A 16,782-nucleotide genomic window follows, 5' to 3' on the forward strand; every position below is an offset into this window, starting at 1 on the left:
ATTGTCTGGTGAAACCAAGATTGAACTCTTTGGCTTGAATGCCATGCGTCACGTCGGGAGTAAACCTGGCACCATCCCTATGGTGAAGCGTGGTGGCAGCATCATGCTGTGGGGATGTTTTTCAGCGGCAGGGACTGGGACACTACTCGGGATCAAAGGAAAGATGAACAGAGCAAAGTACAGAGGGATCCTTGATGAAAACCTGCTCTAGAGCGCTCAGGACAGACTGGGGCAAATGTTCACCTTCCAACAGGACAACGACCCTAAGCACACAGCCAGGACAACGCAGGAGTGGCTTCGGGACAAGTCTCTGAATGTCCTTAAGTGGCCCAGCCAGAGCCCGGACTTGAAACCAGTCGAACATATCAGGAGAAACTAGAAAATAGCAGTGCAGCGACATTCCCCATCCAACCGGACAGAGGATCTGCAGAGATCAATGAGAAACTCCCCAAATACAGGTGTGCCAAGCTTGTAGCGTCATACCCAAGAAGACTCGGGCTGTAATGCTGCCAAAGGTGCTTCAACAAATTATTGAGTAAAGTGTCTGAATACTTGTGTAAATGTGACATTTCAGTAGTTTTTTTATAAATTAGCAAAACATTTCTAACCTGTTTTTGCTTTGTTATTATGAGGTATTGTGTGTAGATTGAGGGGAAATAACAATTTAATCAATTTTAAGGCTGTAACGTAACAATGAGGAAAAAGTGTAGGGGTCTGAATACGTACCTAAATGCACTATGTGTATATATATACACACACACACACAGTACCAGTCTAAAGTTTGGACGCACCAACTCATTCAAGGGTTTTTTCTACATTGTAGAATAATAGTGAAGACATCAAAACTATGAAATAACACAAATGGAATCATGAAGTAACTAAAAAAAGTGTTAAACAAATCAACATATAATATATATTTGAGATTCTTCAAAGTAGCCATCCTTTGCCTTGATGACTTTTATTTAATTTATAAAAACATTTAATCTCAGCCCCCGTCCACGAAGGAGGCCTTTTGGTAGGACGTTATTGTCAATTGACTTGCCTAGTTAAATAAAATGACAGCTTTGCACACTCTTGGCATTCTCTCAACCAGCTTCATGAGTTAGTCACCTGGAATGCATTTCTATTAACATGTGTGCTTTTTTAAAATTTAATTTGTGAAATTTCTTTCCTTAATGCTTTTCAGACAATCAGTTGTGTTGTGACAAGGTAGGGATGGTTTTACGGAAGACAGCCCTATTTGGTAAAACATCAAGTCCATATTATGGCAAGAACAGAGAAACGATAGTCCATCATTACTTTAAGACATGGTCAGTCAAATCGGAAAATTTCAAGGACTTTGAAAGTTTCTTCAAGCGCAGTCGCAAAAACCAAGCGCTATGATGAAACTGGCTCTCATGAGAAAAGGAAGGAAAGGAAGACCCAGAGTTACCTCTGCTGCAGAGGATGATACGTTCATTCGAGTTAATTCCACCTCAGATTGCAGCCCAAATAAATGCTTCACAGAGTTCAAGTAACAGACATATCTCAACATCAACTGTTCAGAGGAGACCTTCATGGTCATATTGTTGCATAGAAACCACTACTAAAAGACACCAATAATGGGGAGATAGAATTTGATACAATTTGATATATGCCGATTTTGCAGGTTTCTCTACTTACAAAGCATGTAGAGGTCTGTCATTTTTATCATAGGTACATTTCAACTGTGAGAGAAGGAATCTAAAACAAAAATCCAGAAAATCACATTGCATGATTTTTAAGTAATTAATTTGCATTTTATTGCATGACATAAGTATTTGACACATCAGAAAAGCAGAACCTAATACTTACAGAAACCTTTGTTTGCAATTACAGAGATCATACATTTCCTGTAGTTCTTGACCAGGTTTGCACACACTGCAGCAGGGATTTCTCCTCCCTACAGAGGAGTGGGAGGACTGGCTAGGCCATTCCAGGACCTTGCGGTGCTTCTTACGGAGCCACTCCTTAGTTGTCCTGGCTGTGTGTTTCGGGTCGTTGTCATGCTGGAAGACCCAGCCTCGACCCATCTTCAATGCTCTTACTGAGGGAAGGAGGTTGTTGGCCAAGATCTCGCGATACATGGCCCCATCCATCCTCCCCTCAATACGGTGCAGTCGTCCTGTCCCCTTTGCAGAAAAGCATCCCCAAAGAATGTTTCCACCTCCATGCTTCACGGTTGGGATGGTGTTCTTGGGGTTGTACTCATCCTTCTTCTTACTCCAAACCTGGCGGGGGGAGTTTAGACCAAAAAAGCTATTTTTGTCTCATCAGACAACATGACCTTCTCCCGTTCCTCCTGGATCATCCAGATGGTCATTGGGAAACTTCAGACGGGCCTGGACATGCGCTGGCTTGAGCAGGGGGACCTTGCGTGCTTTGCAGGATTTTAATCCTTGACGGTGTAGTGTGTTACTAATGGTTTCCTTTGAGACTGTGGTCCCAGCTCTCTTCAGGTCATTGACCAGGTCCTGCTGTGTAGTTCTGGGCTGATTCCTCACCTTCCTCATGATCATTGATGCCCCACGAGGTGAGATCTTGCATGGAGCCCCAGACCGAGGGTGATTGACTGTCATCTTGAACTTCTTCCATTTTCTAATAATTGGGCCAACAGTTGTTGCCTTCTCACCAAGCTGCTTGCCTATTGTCCTGTAGCCCATCCCCAGCCTTGTGCAGGTCTACAATTTTATCCCTGATGTCCTTACACAGCTCCCTGGTCTTGGTCATTGTGGAGAGTGTGGACAGGTGTCTTTTATACAGGTAATGAGTGGAGAACAGGAGGGCTTCTTAAAGAAAAACGAACAGGTCTGTGAGAACCGGAATTCTTACTGGTTGGTAGGTGATCAAATACTTATGTCATGCAATAAAATGCAAATTAATTACTTAATGTTCCGGTTTTCTTTCTGTGAAGGAGAGGAGGACCAAAATGCAGAGTGGTTATTTGTATACATCTTTAATAAAGATGAAAACACGAACAATACAAAACAACAAACGTAACGTGAAAACCTAAACAGCCTATCTGGTGCAAACAAACACAGAGACAGGAACAATCACCCACGAAACACTCAAAGAATATGGCTGCCTAAATATGGTTCCCAATCAGAGACAACGATAAACACCTGCCTCTGATTGAGAACCACTTCAGGCAACCATAGACTTTCCTAGATAACCCCACTATACCACAATCCCAATACCTACAAAAAAAAAACAAGAAAAAACACACCACATAATTAACCCATGTCACACCCTGGCCTGATCAAAATAATAAAGAAAACACAAAATACTAAGACCAGGGTGTGACACTTAAAAATCATACAATGTGATTTTCTGGATTTTTGTTTTAGATTCCGTCTCTCACAGTTGAAGTGTACCTATAATAAAAATTACAGACCTCTCTCTATATGCTTTGTAAGTAGGAAAACCTGCAAAATCGGCAGTGTATCAAATACTCTGCTCACTGGATATATTTTTTTCCCACCTGGAATTATAGCAGCTAACGACCCCTGAACGCACAGTTGCTAATCTGCGGCCTGCTAGCTATCTAAAGCACATTGGACTGCTGGCTTAAGAGGCCCTTCGGACATATTTCTTCGGCCACTATACATATTTTGCCAATTGGCCTGGTTTACCACACGGAGCCCTGCTGATCCGTCCGCTGATGTAACTGCACGGAGGCCACAACAGACTTTCCTCCGTCGCGTCATCCCTCTAAGACCTTTCTGTTAGCCTGCTAGCCCCGTGCTGCTAGCTGCCTGAAGCCACGCACTGGACTTGTATGATCATCCGGCTACGCATGCCTTTCCCTAACGTCACCATGCCGTGTCGATTGCTGTTCTGGTTTGTAACTATTGTTTTATTTCACTGTAGAGCCTCTAGCACTGCTCAACATGCCTCGGCTAACAATTTAGTTCCACCCCTCCACACACGCAGTGACATCACCTGGTTTAAATGCTATTTCTAGAGACTATCTCTTTCATTATCACTATATGCACAGGTTTACCCCCACTATTCACATCCTACTATACCTTTGTCTGTACATTATGCCTTGAATATATTCTACCGTGCCCAGAAATCTGCCCCTTTTACTCTCTGTTCTGAACGTACTAGGCGTCCAGTTCTGTTAGCCTTTGCCGTACCCTTATCCTACTCCTCTGTTCCTCTGGTGATGTAGAGGTTAATCCAGGCCCTGCAGTGTCTACCTCCACTCCCATCCCCCAGTCTCTCTTATTTGTTGATTTCTGCAACCGTAAAAGCCTTGGTTTCATATATGTTAACATTAGAAGCCTCCTCCCCAAGTTTGTTTTATTCACTGCCCTAGCACACTCCACCAATCCGGATGTCCTAGCCGTGTCTGAATCCTGGCTTAGGGAGACCACCAAAAACCTTGAAATTTCCATTCCTAACTATAACATTTTCCGGCAAGATAGAACTGCCAAAGGGGGCGGTGTTGCAATTTACTGCAAAGATAACCTGCAGAGTGCTGTCTTACTATCCAGGTCTGTACCCAAACAATTTGAGCTTCTACTTCTAAAAATGTACCTTTCTAGAAACAAGTCTCTCACCGTTGCTGCATGCTATAGACCACCCTCTGCCTCCAGCTGTGCCCTCGACACCATATGTGATTTGATTGCCCCCCATCTATCTTCTGAGCTCGTGCTGCTAGGTGACCTAAACTGGGACATGCTTAACACCCCGGCCATCCTACAATCTAAGCTTGATGCCCTCAATCTCACACAATTTATCAATGAACCTACCAGATATAACCCCAAATCCGTAAACACGGGCACCCTCAGAGATATCATCCTAACTAACTCACCCTCCAAATACACCTCTGCTGTTTTCAACCAAGATCTCAGTGATCACTGCCTCATTGCCTGAATCCGTAATGGGTCTGCGAGCAAACGACCACCCCTCACCACTGTCAAATGCTCCCTAAAACACTTCTGCGAGCAGGCCTTTCTAATCGACCTGGCCGGGGTATCCTGGAACGACATAGACCTCATCCCGACAGTAGAGGATGCCTGGTTATTCTTTAAAAGTAAAAAAAAAAAATGTAGAACCAGGAATAGATATAGCCCTTGGTTCACTCCAGACCTGTCTGCCCTTGACCAGCACAAAAAAATCCTGTGGCGTTCTGCATTAGCATCGAATAGCCCCCGTGATGTGCAACTTTTCAGGGAAGTTAGGATACACAGGCAGTTAGGAAAGCTAAAGCTAGCTATGCATCCTGCAGTACAAACTAAAAAAATAATGTCAATAAGCATTTCTCTACGGCTGGCCATGCTTTCCACCTGGCTACCCCTACCCCGGTCAACTGCCCGGCACCCTCCACAGCAACCCACCCAAGCCCCCACCATTTCTCCTTCACCCATATCTAGATAGCTGATGTTCTGAAAGACCTGCAAAATCTGGACCCCTACAAATCAGCCGGGCTAGACAATCTGGACCCTCTCTTTCTTAAATTATCTGCCGAAATTGTTGCAACCCCTATTACTAGCCTGTTCAACCTCTCTTTAATATCGTCTGAGATTCACAAAGATTGGAAAGCTGCCGTGGTCATCCCCCTCTTCAAAGGGGGTGACACTCTAGACCCAAACTGCTACAGACCTATATATATATCCTACCCTGCATCTCTAAGGTCTTCGAAAGCCAAGTTAACAAACAGATTACTGACCATTTTGAATCACATCGTACCTTCTCCGCTATGCAATCTGGTTTCCGAGCTGGTCATGGGTGCACCTCAGCCACGCTCAAGGTCCTTAACGATATCATAACCGCCATCGATAAGAGACATTACTGTGCAGCTGTATTCATCGACCTTGCCAAGGCTTTCGACTCTTGTCAATCACCACATTCTTATTGGCAGACTCAACAGCCTTGGTTTCTTAAATGATTGCCTCGCCTGGTTCACCAACTACTTTTCTGATAGAGCTCAGTGTGTCAAATCGGAGGGCCTGTTGTCCGGACCTCTGGCAGTCTCTATGGGGGTGCCACAGGGTTCAATTCTCGGGCCGACTCTCTTCTCTGTATACATCAATGATGTCGCTCTTGCTGCTGGTCATTCTCTAATCCACCTCTACGCAGACGACACCATTCTGTATACTTCTGGCCCTTCTTTGGACACTGTGTGTTAACTAACCTCCAGACGAGCTTCAATGCCATACAACTCTCCTTCCGTGGCCTCCAACTGCTCTTAAACGCAAATAAAACTAAATGCATGCTATTCAACCAATCATTGCCCACACCTGCCCGCCCATCCAGCATCACTACTCTGGACGGCTCTGACTTAGAATACGTGGATAACTACAAATACCTAGGTGTCTGGCTAGACTAAACTCTCCTTCCAGACTCAAATTAAGCATCTCCAATCAAAAATGAAATCTAGAATTAGCTTCCTATTTCGCAACAAAGCTTCCTTCACTCATGCTGCCAAACATATCCTCGTAAAACTGACCATCCTACTGATCCTTGACTTCGGCGACGTCATCTATAGAATAGCCTCCAACACTCTACTCAGCAAACTGGACGTAGTCCACATTGCCATCCGTTTTGTCACCAAAGCCCCATATACTACCTACCACTGCGACCTGTATGCTCTCGTTGGCTGGCCCTCGCTTCATACTCGTTGTCAAACCCACTGGCTACACCCACTGACTGGAACGAACTGCAAAAATCACTGAAGCTGGAGATTCCCATCTCCCTCACTAGCTTTAAGAACCAGCTGTCAGAGCAGCTCACAGATCACTGCACCTGTTCATTGCCCATCTGTATACAGCCCATCTATCTACCTCATTCCCATACTGTATTTATTTATTTTGCTCCCTTTGCACCACAGTATCTCTACTTGCACATCCATCTTTTTCACATCTACCATTCCAGTGTTTAATTGCCATATTGTAATTACTTTGCCACCATGACCTATTTATTGCCTTAACTCCCTTATTTGACCTTATTTGCACTCACTGTATATAGACTTTGTTTTCTTTTTTTTCTACTGTATTATTGACTATGTTTTGTTCATTCCATGTGTAACTCTGTGTTGTTGTATGTGTCGAACTGCAATGCTTTATCTTGTCCAGGTCGCAGTTGCAAATGAGAACTTGTTATCAACTAGTTTACCTGGTTACATAAAGGTAAAATTAAAAAAAATATGCTTGGGCCAAGGAACACACGCAATGGACATTTAGACCGGTGGAAATCTGTCCTTTTGGTCTGAGTCCAAGTTTGAGATGTTTGGTTCCAACTGCTGTGTCTTTGTGAGATGCAGAGTGGGTGAACGGGTGCTCTCCGCATGTGTGATAGTTTCACCAGCAAAGCACCGTCTGTGATTTATTTAGAATTCAATGCACACTTAACCAGCATGGCTACCACAGCATTCTGCAGCGATACACCATTCCATGGTTTGTGCTTAGTGGGACTATTATTTGTTTTTCAACTGCACAATGACCCAACACACCTCCAGGCTGTGTAAGGGCTACTTGACCAAGAATGAGAGTGATGGGATTGCTGCATCAGATGACCTGGCCTCCACAATCACCCGACCTCAACCAAATTGAGATGTTTTGGGATGAGTTTTGATGTCTTCGCTATTATTCTACAATGTAGAAAAAAAATAAAGAAAAACCCTTGAATGAGTATGTGTCCAAACTTTTGACTGGTAGTGTGTGTGTGCGTGCGTGTATTCGATATTACTGCACTGTTGGAGCTAGGAACACAAGCATTTCGCTACACCCACAATAATATCTGCTAAATATGTGTATGCGACCAATAAAATTTGATTTGACTCTCTCTCTCTCAAAATATCTCTCTCTCCAAAATATCTCTCTCAAAATATCTCTGACAATGTGTTTCTCTCTGGTTGTGTTTCAGGGGTCCGAACCGTCTGAAGCCATTCAAGTACAACCACCCCCAGGGCTTCTTTAGTCACCGCTGACCTCTCCTTTACCCCTTTCCCTTCACCCCTGACCCCCTCACACCAGATCTCTTACCCTACCTCGAGGCTTCTTCAGTCACCAGGGACTCCTGAATTTACCCTCTGTCATGCCCCCTGCCCTCATATCCCCATATCTTGTTTAACACACTGTTTGACACATTCTGTGTGTCGGTTGGTTAATAAAAAGCTAGTGATCTTGTTTGGATCTGCAAGTTCTTTGTCTTTTTTAATGTTATTCTTCACTGCTGACTGATTTATGCTCACTTTTATTCTACTATGAATGATCTCTCTTTTAGCTAGTACATATTTATTTCCTCATCTCTCCCTGCCATCCCTTTTTCTTTCTCCTCTCTCTCTCTCTCTCTCTCTGCATCAGATCACATTGTTATGTCCTTTATTATCATGGCTCAGCACTTCTCAAAGATGACTTATTCCTATGGGTCCTGGAAAAACAGTGTATACACTATCACACACACTTAGAAATGTGTTCCCTATTCTGTATTTATAGTGTAATAAGAGCTGATTAATTGTTTCCTGTGTATTTACAGTAAGAGATGATTAAATGTGTTCCCTATCCTGTACTTGCAGTGTGGCAAGAGCTGTTGAATAATACAGGACTACTTGATTATTGCTCTGGATGTAATCTGACATTAGTTCAGCATCACAGAGCCCCAGTACTGCTCTCTCGTCCAGGACAAGCTTGCCACTGTTAGGATGTAGCCGAGGTGTTTTGTGGGTTCCATACCATGGTGATCATTAGGGGAAGTGATGTTCTGAGGATGTTTTTGCTGCAGGTTGTGTCTCCTGTTGATACCCAGTCATCCATCAGACATAAAGAGATCACATTACAACACCAAGGAGAATGATCATCAGGAAATAATTAAAGGAGAAACTTAACGTGCGTGATGATATCCTGTCAGAATTCAGGGAGATTCACCACATGGCCAAAAGTATCTGGACACCTGTTTGTCAGAGGCATTAAAATGGAGTTGGTCCGTCCCCCCCTCCCCCTTTCTGCTATAACAGCCTCCACTCTTCTGGGAAGGCTTTCCACTAAATGTTGGAACATTACTGTGGGGACTTGCTTTCATTCAGCCACGAGCGTTAGTGAGGTCGGGCACTGATGTTGGGCGATTAGGTCTGGCTCGCAGTCGGCGTTCCAATTCATCCCAAAGGTGTTCGATGGGGTTGAGATCAGAGCTCTTTGCAGGCCTGTCAAGTTATTCCACACCGATCTCTACTAACCATTTCTGTATTGGCCTTGCTTTGTGCACGGGGGTATTGTGTTGAAAAAGGAAAGGGCCTTCCCCAAACTGTTGCTACGAAGTTGGAAGCACAAAATCGTCTAGAATGTCAATGTATGCTGTAGCGTTAAGATTTCCCTTCACTGAAACTTAGGGGCCTAGCCTGAACCATGAAAAACATCCCCAGACCATTATTTATTCTCCACCAAACTTTACAATTGGCACTATGCATTGGGGCAGGTAGCGTTCTCCTGGCATCCTCCAAACCCAGATTTGTCCGTTGGACTGCCAGATGGTGAAGCATGATTCATCACTCCAGAGAATGCGCTTCCTCTGCTCCAGTGTTCAATGGCGGTGAGCTTTACACCACTCCAGCCAACTCTCTGCATTGCGTGTGGTGATCTTAGGCTTGTGTATGGCTGCTCGGCCATGGAAACCCAACGAACAGTTATTGTGCTGATGTTGCTTCCAGAGGCAGTTTGGAACTTGGTAGTGAGTGTTGCAACAAAGGACAGACAATTTTACGCGTTTCAGCACTGAGCTGTCCTGTTCTGTGAGCTTGTGTGGCCTACCACTTCACGGCTGAGCCGTTGTTGCTTCTAGACGTTTCCACTTCACAATAACAGCACTTGACCGGGGCAGAAATTTGACAAACTAACTTGTTGGAAAGGTGGCATCTTATGACGGTGCCACGTTGAAAGTCACTGAGCTCTTCAATAAGGCCATTCTACTGTCAATGTTTGTCTATGGAGATTGCATGGTTGTGTTCTCAATTTTATACACCTGTCAGCAACTACACAGCATATCACAACCACTGTCCCCCAGTGCAGTTGACTAGTGTTGTTTCCATGATGATTATGGACCACTGTGTTACATCAAGGAAATGACAGAGAAACTGATATCAAAGTCAACAATAGACCTTTTTCTGTTCAGAAATAAAGGGGGTGTTTTTTTAAGCACTTCTCATACTGCACTCTATCTTTTGCAGCAATTGCATAGATATTCAGATTAGCGTGTGTAGATTCTTCCCTGGCTGGGTAGGTTACTGCAGTATCTCTACTTTATGGTTACTGTTGTAGCAGGCTGGCATTGTAGAGCAGGTACAGTGTGTGTGTGAGAGAGAGAGAGGTAAAAGAAGGGAGAGGTGAGATAAGGAGAGACCTAACCAAAGGAGAAGAGAGAGATGTGAAGGGGCAGATGTATTCTATAGGTCTAGGATGTTGTGTGGAAGAGGGGAACAGTTCTGTTCAGGTAGCTCTATTCTCCAGACCACCTCCGGATGTATGTTTGAGCCCAAGTTAGACGATGTCAGAGCAGGGAGTGGAGGGGAGGAGAGAGCGATGTTGGGAGGGTGCTGCAACACCAGTCACTGCACCCCTCAGCCGCAATGCAGCACAACACACACACACACAGTGTTTTAGGAGACCCACACCCCTCTCACACCTCAACTTCCTCCCTCTCACACACACCTCATCTTCCTCACCTCCACTGTGCTTCTCTTCATACCACCTTAGCACTCAGACAGTGTACTGTTCAGAACTGTTCCTTTCTTCGTAGTGTGTATGCTGAAATGTACATGAGAAGAACATGACAGAAGCTACAGCATTTACGTCATTTAGTTCAGTATCTTAGTATTGTACCAGGAAAGGATCTATTTTAGCGAGCTAATTTGTCTCTCTCTAAGTGAGCACATCAGATCAAGACCATCACAGCAGCCCTCCGTATCATTCACACCAGAGTAATACAGTATCTCTTTGCATTTGTATTAGAGTAATATAATAATGACAACACACATAAATATTTTGGTTTTAACCTTTATTAGTTCATCAGTTTGTATTGCATACTCTCAGCAGTTTATACATAGCACAGTCATCCCTGACTTCAGAGTTCTCCTCACTGGCCTAGGTATCATTACTGACCACAGCACAGTGAGTCAGCACAACCATCAGACAGGGAGCTGTTTAAGATGCACAATGAGCAGGTTTGTAGTCTTTCTCTGCTTTTTATAGTTGTTAATATAATATACACATTTATATCTTCATAAATATACACATACAGTACAATATATTGATCTGTCACAATCTTTTATAGACATTTGTTGACATTGCTACCCTTGAAGGCTTTAGAAGGTGCATGGCCCTGTACTGTGCTCCCAGCCAAGGCAATGCTGCTGTTTTAATGCACTTGTTATTATTGACGGGCAGTCATATAGACACAATTCAGATAGAGTTTAGAGCATTCTGCATTCACTACAGTCATAGATTAGAAGAAGCATCATATCAGGGTTGAGTACCCGGGGGATAGTAACTAGAGAAAAGCTATTGCTTTGTTTGTTTACTGTTTGTCTCCTGCTCTGCTCTGCTATGCTTTGGCTTCCCTTTACAAAGGCTGCTCAGGGCTTCAGTAGCTTCCCTTCCCCCATCCCCTCCCGATAGTTCTTTGGCATCTCTCTCTCTTCTCCTGGCTCATATGCAGTGTGTTAGTGACTCACTTCTTGGCTTTCTCGTCTTTGACCTCAGTGCTAGAAGATTTCTCGTCTTTGACTTCAGTGCTAGAAGATTTCTCGTCTTTGACCTCAGTGCTAGAAGATTTCTCGTCTTTGACCTCAGTGCTAGAAGATTTCTCGTCTTTAACTTCAGTGCTAGAAGATTTCTCGTCTTTGACTTCAGTGCTAGAAGATTTCTCGTCTTTGACTTCAGTGCTAGAAGATTTCTCGTCTTTGACTTCAGGGCCAGAAGATTTCTTGGCCTTCTCTGCCTTCCCTACCTCCTTCGTATCCTTTGCCTCTTTACTGTCGGATGCTTTAGAGGCCTCCTTCTTGTCCTCCTTCTTATCCTCCTTCTTCACCTCCTCTTTGGGCTCTGCTTTCTTCTCCTTTGTGCTCTCTGTTTTCTGTGGTGATTCTTTGGGGGCAGGCTTCACCTCTACCTGGGGTGTGTCATCTGTTTTGGCTTGTTTCTCCTCTTCTCTCTTAGCAGGGCTGTGGCTCTCCTTGGCGGGGGCGGGCTTTTCCTCTGCAGGCTTTGCCGGGGTGGCAGCAGGGGGGGCAGGTGTTGGGGTCTCAGTCTTCTTGGGATTCTCATCTGGCTTGCTCTCCTTGGGATCTGGTTTGTCTGTCTTCTCCTCAACCTTCTCCTCTTTAGGCTGGCTCTCACATTTCTCCTTCTCCTTGGGTTCTGGCTCTTGTTTCTTTTCCTCCTTTACAGGCTGGGGTTGTTCCTTCTCTTTCTTCTCCTGCTTGGCCAGTTTGTCTTCTGCAGGGGGCTTGGCCTTCTCCTGGATGGGGGACTTGGGTTCAGGAGACTTTGGGAGAGGGGATTTGGGAGGGGGAGACTTAGACTCTGGGGATTTGGGGAGGGGAGATTTGGCTTGGGGTGATTTGGATTCAGGTGATTTGGGGGCGGGAGATTTGGCAGGTGATTTGGGGAGGGGAGATTTTGATTCAGGTGATTTTGGGAGGGGAGATTTTGATTCAGGTGATTTGGGGGCAGGTGATTTGGGCTGGGGGGTTTTGGGGGGAGATTGGGGAGATTTGGATGGAGAAGAAGCAGCCTTTTCAGGTGACTTAGACTTCTCATCCTCTTTCTCCTCACCTGCCTCCTCTTCCTCTTCCCCCTTATCCTCAACTCCCTTTCCTTCTCCCTCCTCTGCCTCAGCTTTGGTCTCATCCTCTTCCTCCTCCTTTTCTCCCTCTTCCTCTTCCTCCTCTTCTTCCTTTTCTGTCTCCTCTCCCTTTTCCTCTTCCTCATCTTCTGCTTCTTCTGTCACCTCAGTGACCTGTGTCTCATCCGTCTGTTCCTCCAGTATGACTGTGTCTGAGAGCTCCTCCCCCTTCAGCTTCAGGTGGGCAGAGGAGTAGGAGTACAGGCTTGGCCCAGGTATGAACCGAGTCTCCTCCCCTTCCAGCAACTTCCTGTTTAGGGGAAGAACACAGGAAGTACAGTCTGAATTGTGTGTGTCAATACAGTCTCCTGTTCAAAAACATATCAGTAATTATTCTGTGATAATCATGTTTTTTTCACAAGAGCAGGGTTTATTTAGAGATCTGAGTCTGCATGAGTGCACCAACAAAACAATACATCCCACCCTTAACCTCTGACCCACCTGTAGGCTGCTATCTCTATGTCCAGAGCCATCTTGACGTTCAGCAGCTCCTGGTATTCTCTCAGCTGGCTGGCCATCTCCCACTTAGTACTCTTCAGTTCACCGTCCAGCTGACGAATAGTCTCCTACACACACACATTTTGGTGAGAAATGCGTGCCAAAGTGCAGGGAAAGAGAAGAGCCAGACAGACAGCCAGACTGGCAGAAGAGTGTACGTACCTGTAGTGAGTGGATATCTCCATGGTGTCTGTCCTCAGTCTCCATGCATTGTCTCTCCAGGGAGTCCTTGGTTCCTCTGAGGGTCTCCAGTTCGATGGTGCGGCTCTGCAGCTGCCGTCTGTACTCTGCTATCTCATCCTGGGCACCACGGATCGCATCTGTGTTAGAGTGAGCTGCATCTGCCAACCGCTCCATACGCACTACAGGGGTTTGGGAGAGGTGTGAGGTTGGGGAACAGGGTCAGAGACAGGGTTTTAGAGGTCATAGAGACAGGGGCTATAACAACCCTATACTCTCAGATAGTGTCCTTTCCTTGTATCCTCTCATTGTCTCTTTTCATCCGTGACCACCACAGAGGTCGGTCATTGAGAACACAAATCCTCTCCTCCAGGAGTAACCTTGACAGTGCCTGTCTGTCTGTCTGTCTGTCTGAGGTCTGACTCAGCTACAGGACACTGAACAACATGCTGCCAGAGTCAGCTGGACAGCTCCATCACAGTCGGCTTCAGAGCTACAAAGAGGGGGAATGGTCACTGGTAGGAGGACTGTTGACTCAGGGAGGTGGTGGACTAGTACAAATCAAGCCATGCACAACATTTATCCATCCATTCAGAGAGTTTAACTAAGGTCTCTAATCCTAATTCTAGCACCAACACTGGTACATAACATAGTTAGGACACAATAGCATTGCTTGTGGATCTATGGGGACAGGTCATGACCCTGATGGCTGAGCTAGAGGTGGAGGCCTGCATTAGCCCTGATCTTATTGTTATGGCCCTCTGATCTCTTCTATCAGGTAGAGGCAGTAGCCCTCAGGAAATAATATAATGTTATGAAGGTTAGAAAACATACACAACACTCACTGGAAACCACACACACAGGGCCACAACATCCTCAAACACATAATCACCAAACACAGGCAAACTCCCACAGTCACATTAATAGAAATATAATCCATTGATTCTATTTCTATGGTCACATTAACATGCTATATACACACTGTACTCAGACGCCCCCTATACATGTCATCTCACCCTGCGGCGTCTGACTCTGCAGAGCAGCGCTCCCCTTGTGGTAGGAACATGGCATGACACTCAAGAGACTGCAAGTTATAAGAAAAGGTAGGACGGTGAGATAAGGTACGTGACTTTGAGTTGCAAAATATATCTAATTATGGAGTTAATGCGTGCATTCACCAGGGCCACGTCGGGAATGATTGAGAGACATTTAATATTTTATGATGTAGGGATTGGGGGGGGGGGGGGCAAGATACATTTCCAAGGACACTAGAATGCGGCATCAGTGTTTCTAGGGACCTAATAGTGCTGACTCATAGTTGCCTGCGGCAGGAATGCATGATCAGACAGAGCACCAATAAGGCTTTCAAAACAGGACTGTAAGCAGACACAAATTTACACCAGACAGAACACTTTCTCCTCTCCATTAAATAAACCAATAGGCTATTTCACCACATTATTCACATCTTTTATTTTTCCAAATGCAATCAGAGCCTATAATTCCATAACTATGAATGGTTCAATTCGATACTACTCTTGGGTAACACAAGCTGTCATTACAGTCATTGGTGCGTACTAGATGATGTTTATGCAGTGATTTAACTGAATATATAGCCTCGAGTCTAATACAGTTAGCTTCAAATGGTGACCTTACAACGAATCAATGTCCCAAATAGGTTTGATAATAGCCTATAGGCCATGCACCACTATGTACCAAGAGCCTATTTGATAATAAAACAAACGAGATCCAGCCAACTCCTCCAAAGTTCAGCACCATGGACAGCAAACTGCACCGTAACATCCGAGCCCTAAAACTCTATTAACCAGGCTTTCTCATACTGACTGACACATCGCTGAGTAAAACCAGGTAAAGGTAGATTGATATAAAGTTGCGCCTCTCACCTTTGAACCATTCCTCCGCGTGCGTTGCGCTCTTGGTCGCGTGTCCATCCAGCTGAGCGCGGATCTCCCGCAGGGCGTTCGTGACGTCCGCCTTGATTGTGTCTCGAGCCTCGAAGCTCACCTGTGCACCCTGGATCTGTGCTAGCAGCTCCGCCACCTCCTCCTCGTGGTTCTTCTTCAGGAACGCTGCTTCTTCCTGCAGCGCGCTCAGCTTCTTGTCCAGCTCTAGCCGTGCGAGCCCAGACTCATCCACATACTTGTTCATTAGGCGTGCCTTGGCTTCCAGCTCCTCCCTGCTGCGTGCCTCGTCCTCGAGCCTGGTCCGCACATGCTGGATATCCTCTTCCAGGTGGTCTTGCTCCAAGAGTGCGCATGCCTTCTCCCCGGTCAGCTGCTGAACCAGACCCCTCAGGTTCCCCAGCTCGCGCTCATAGTGCTCTCCCACGGTAGCGCGCCCGGTCTGGCTCTGTCGCAGCGCAGCCGCTTCCTGCTCCAGATTCGAGTTCATCAGCTCGAGGTTCCGCACCTTGTCGATGTAGCCGGCGAAACGGTCATTGAGTGTCTGCAGAATCTCCTTCTCGTTCCTCCGAGTCATGTCGCCGTTAAAGATCTCCAAGCTGTCGGCGGAGGGTGTCTGGCTGTAGGCCTGGCGGCGGCGCTGAGAGGTCGTCCAGGGCTGGGAGTGGAAGCCGGAGGAGGAGAGGGAAGCGGCAGGCCGGGCAGAGAGGCCCTGTGGTGCCCTGCGGTAGGAGCCGTGGCCGTAGAGGTGGTCCAGTGGGTAGCTCATCTCTAAACCGAATGCAGACTGCGGCAGGATGGAGAGAGGTGAGCTTTTATACCGCGGGAGGAGAACTCACAACTCAGCATGGACACTCTCTCTCTTTAAGGATACATCATCTTCGCTATCGTCATGCACCACTCCTTCCTCACACAGACTAACTACAGAAGAACAGCATGATGCAGCGCATGATACTTTTTACCCAATGTCCAATTGACATTAGTCAGTCACTTACATGATTTACACATGATGTCTAATATCTTGTTGGGACATTGGGTTTATGCAGATGGTTCCTACTATATATCTAGTTTAAGCATCCATCTGGGTAAGGACTCATCTGTGTAAGGATCCATCTGTGTAAGGATCCACCTATGTAAGAATCCATCTGTGTAAGGATCCATCTGTGTAAGGATCCATCTGGGTAAGGATCCATCTGGGTAAGAATCCATCTGTGTAAGGATCCATCTGTGTAAGGATCCATCTGGGTAAGGATCCATCTGTGTAAGAATCCATCTGTGTAAGAATCCATCTGTGTAAGGATCCATCTGTGTAAGGATCCATCTG

The 16,782-nt window shown here is 45.6% G+C and overlaps 2 protein-coding genes across 9 annotated transcripts in view; one reads left to right on the plus strand and one right to left on the minus strand.

Moving 5' to 3' along the window:
* The window catches only part of LOC110536144 (THO complex subunit 5 homolog), a 34,738-nt gene extending 26,572 nt beyond the window's left edge, over window positions 1-8,166 (plus strand). For all 6 annotated transcript variants that reach the window (XM_036936010.1, XM_036936013.1, XM_036936011.1 and 3 more), the window contains exon 20: window positions 7,891-8,166. In XM_036936010.1, the coding sequence (XP_036791905.1) occupies window positions 7,891-7,954 (64 nt within the window). In that variant the 3' untranslated portion in view covers window positions 7,955-8,166. The remainder of the gene's footprint in view (window positions 1-7,890) is intronic.
* Window positions 8,167-10,996: 2,830 nt separating this feature from the next.
* On the minus strand, window positions 10,997-16,258 carry LOC110536145 (neurofilament medium polypeptide). 3 transcript variants are annotated; one of them, XM_036936016.1, is made up of 5 exons: window positions 15,441-16,258; window positions 13,522-13,721; window positions 13,303-13,427; window positions 11,909-13,111; window positions 10,997-11,878 (listed from the first exon to the last, which is right to left on the minus strand). In XM_036936016.1, the coding sequence occupies exons 1-5, from the start codon at window positions 16,225-16,227 to the stop codon at window positions 11,686-11,688; spliced, it is 2,508 nt and encodes an 835-aa protein (XP_036791911.1). In that variant the 5' UTR covers window positions 16,228-16,258; the 3' UTR covers window positions 10,997-11,685. The 3 variants fall into 3 exon arrangements, with proteins under 3 accessions (XP_036791911.1, XP_036791912.1, XP_021477400.2); XM_036936017.1 differs by having other exon boundaries at window positions 10,997-12,634; window positions 12,722-13,111; window positions 15,441-16,256; XM_021621725.2 differs by having other exon boundaries at window positions 10,997-13,111; window positions 15,441-16,256.
* Window positions 16,259-16,782: the final 524 nt, after the last annotated feature.

Source organism: Oncorhynchus mykiss, chromosome 11 (assembly GCF_013265735.2).
Source record: "Oncorhynchus mykiss isolate Arlee chromosome 11, USDA_OmykA_1.1, whole genome shotgun sequence".
NCBI classification, from domain to species: Eukaryota; Metazoa; Chordata; class Actinopteri; order Salmoniformes; family Salmonidae; genus Oncorhynchus; species Oncorhynchus mykiss.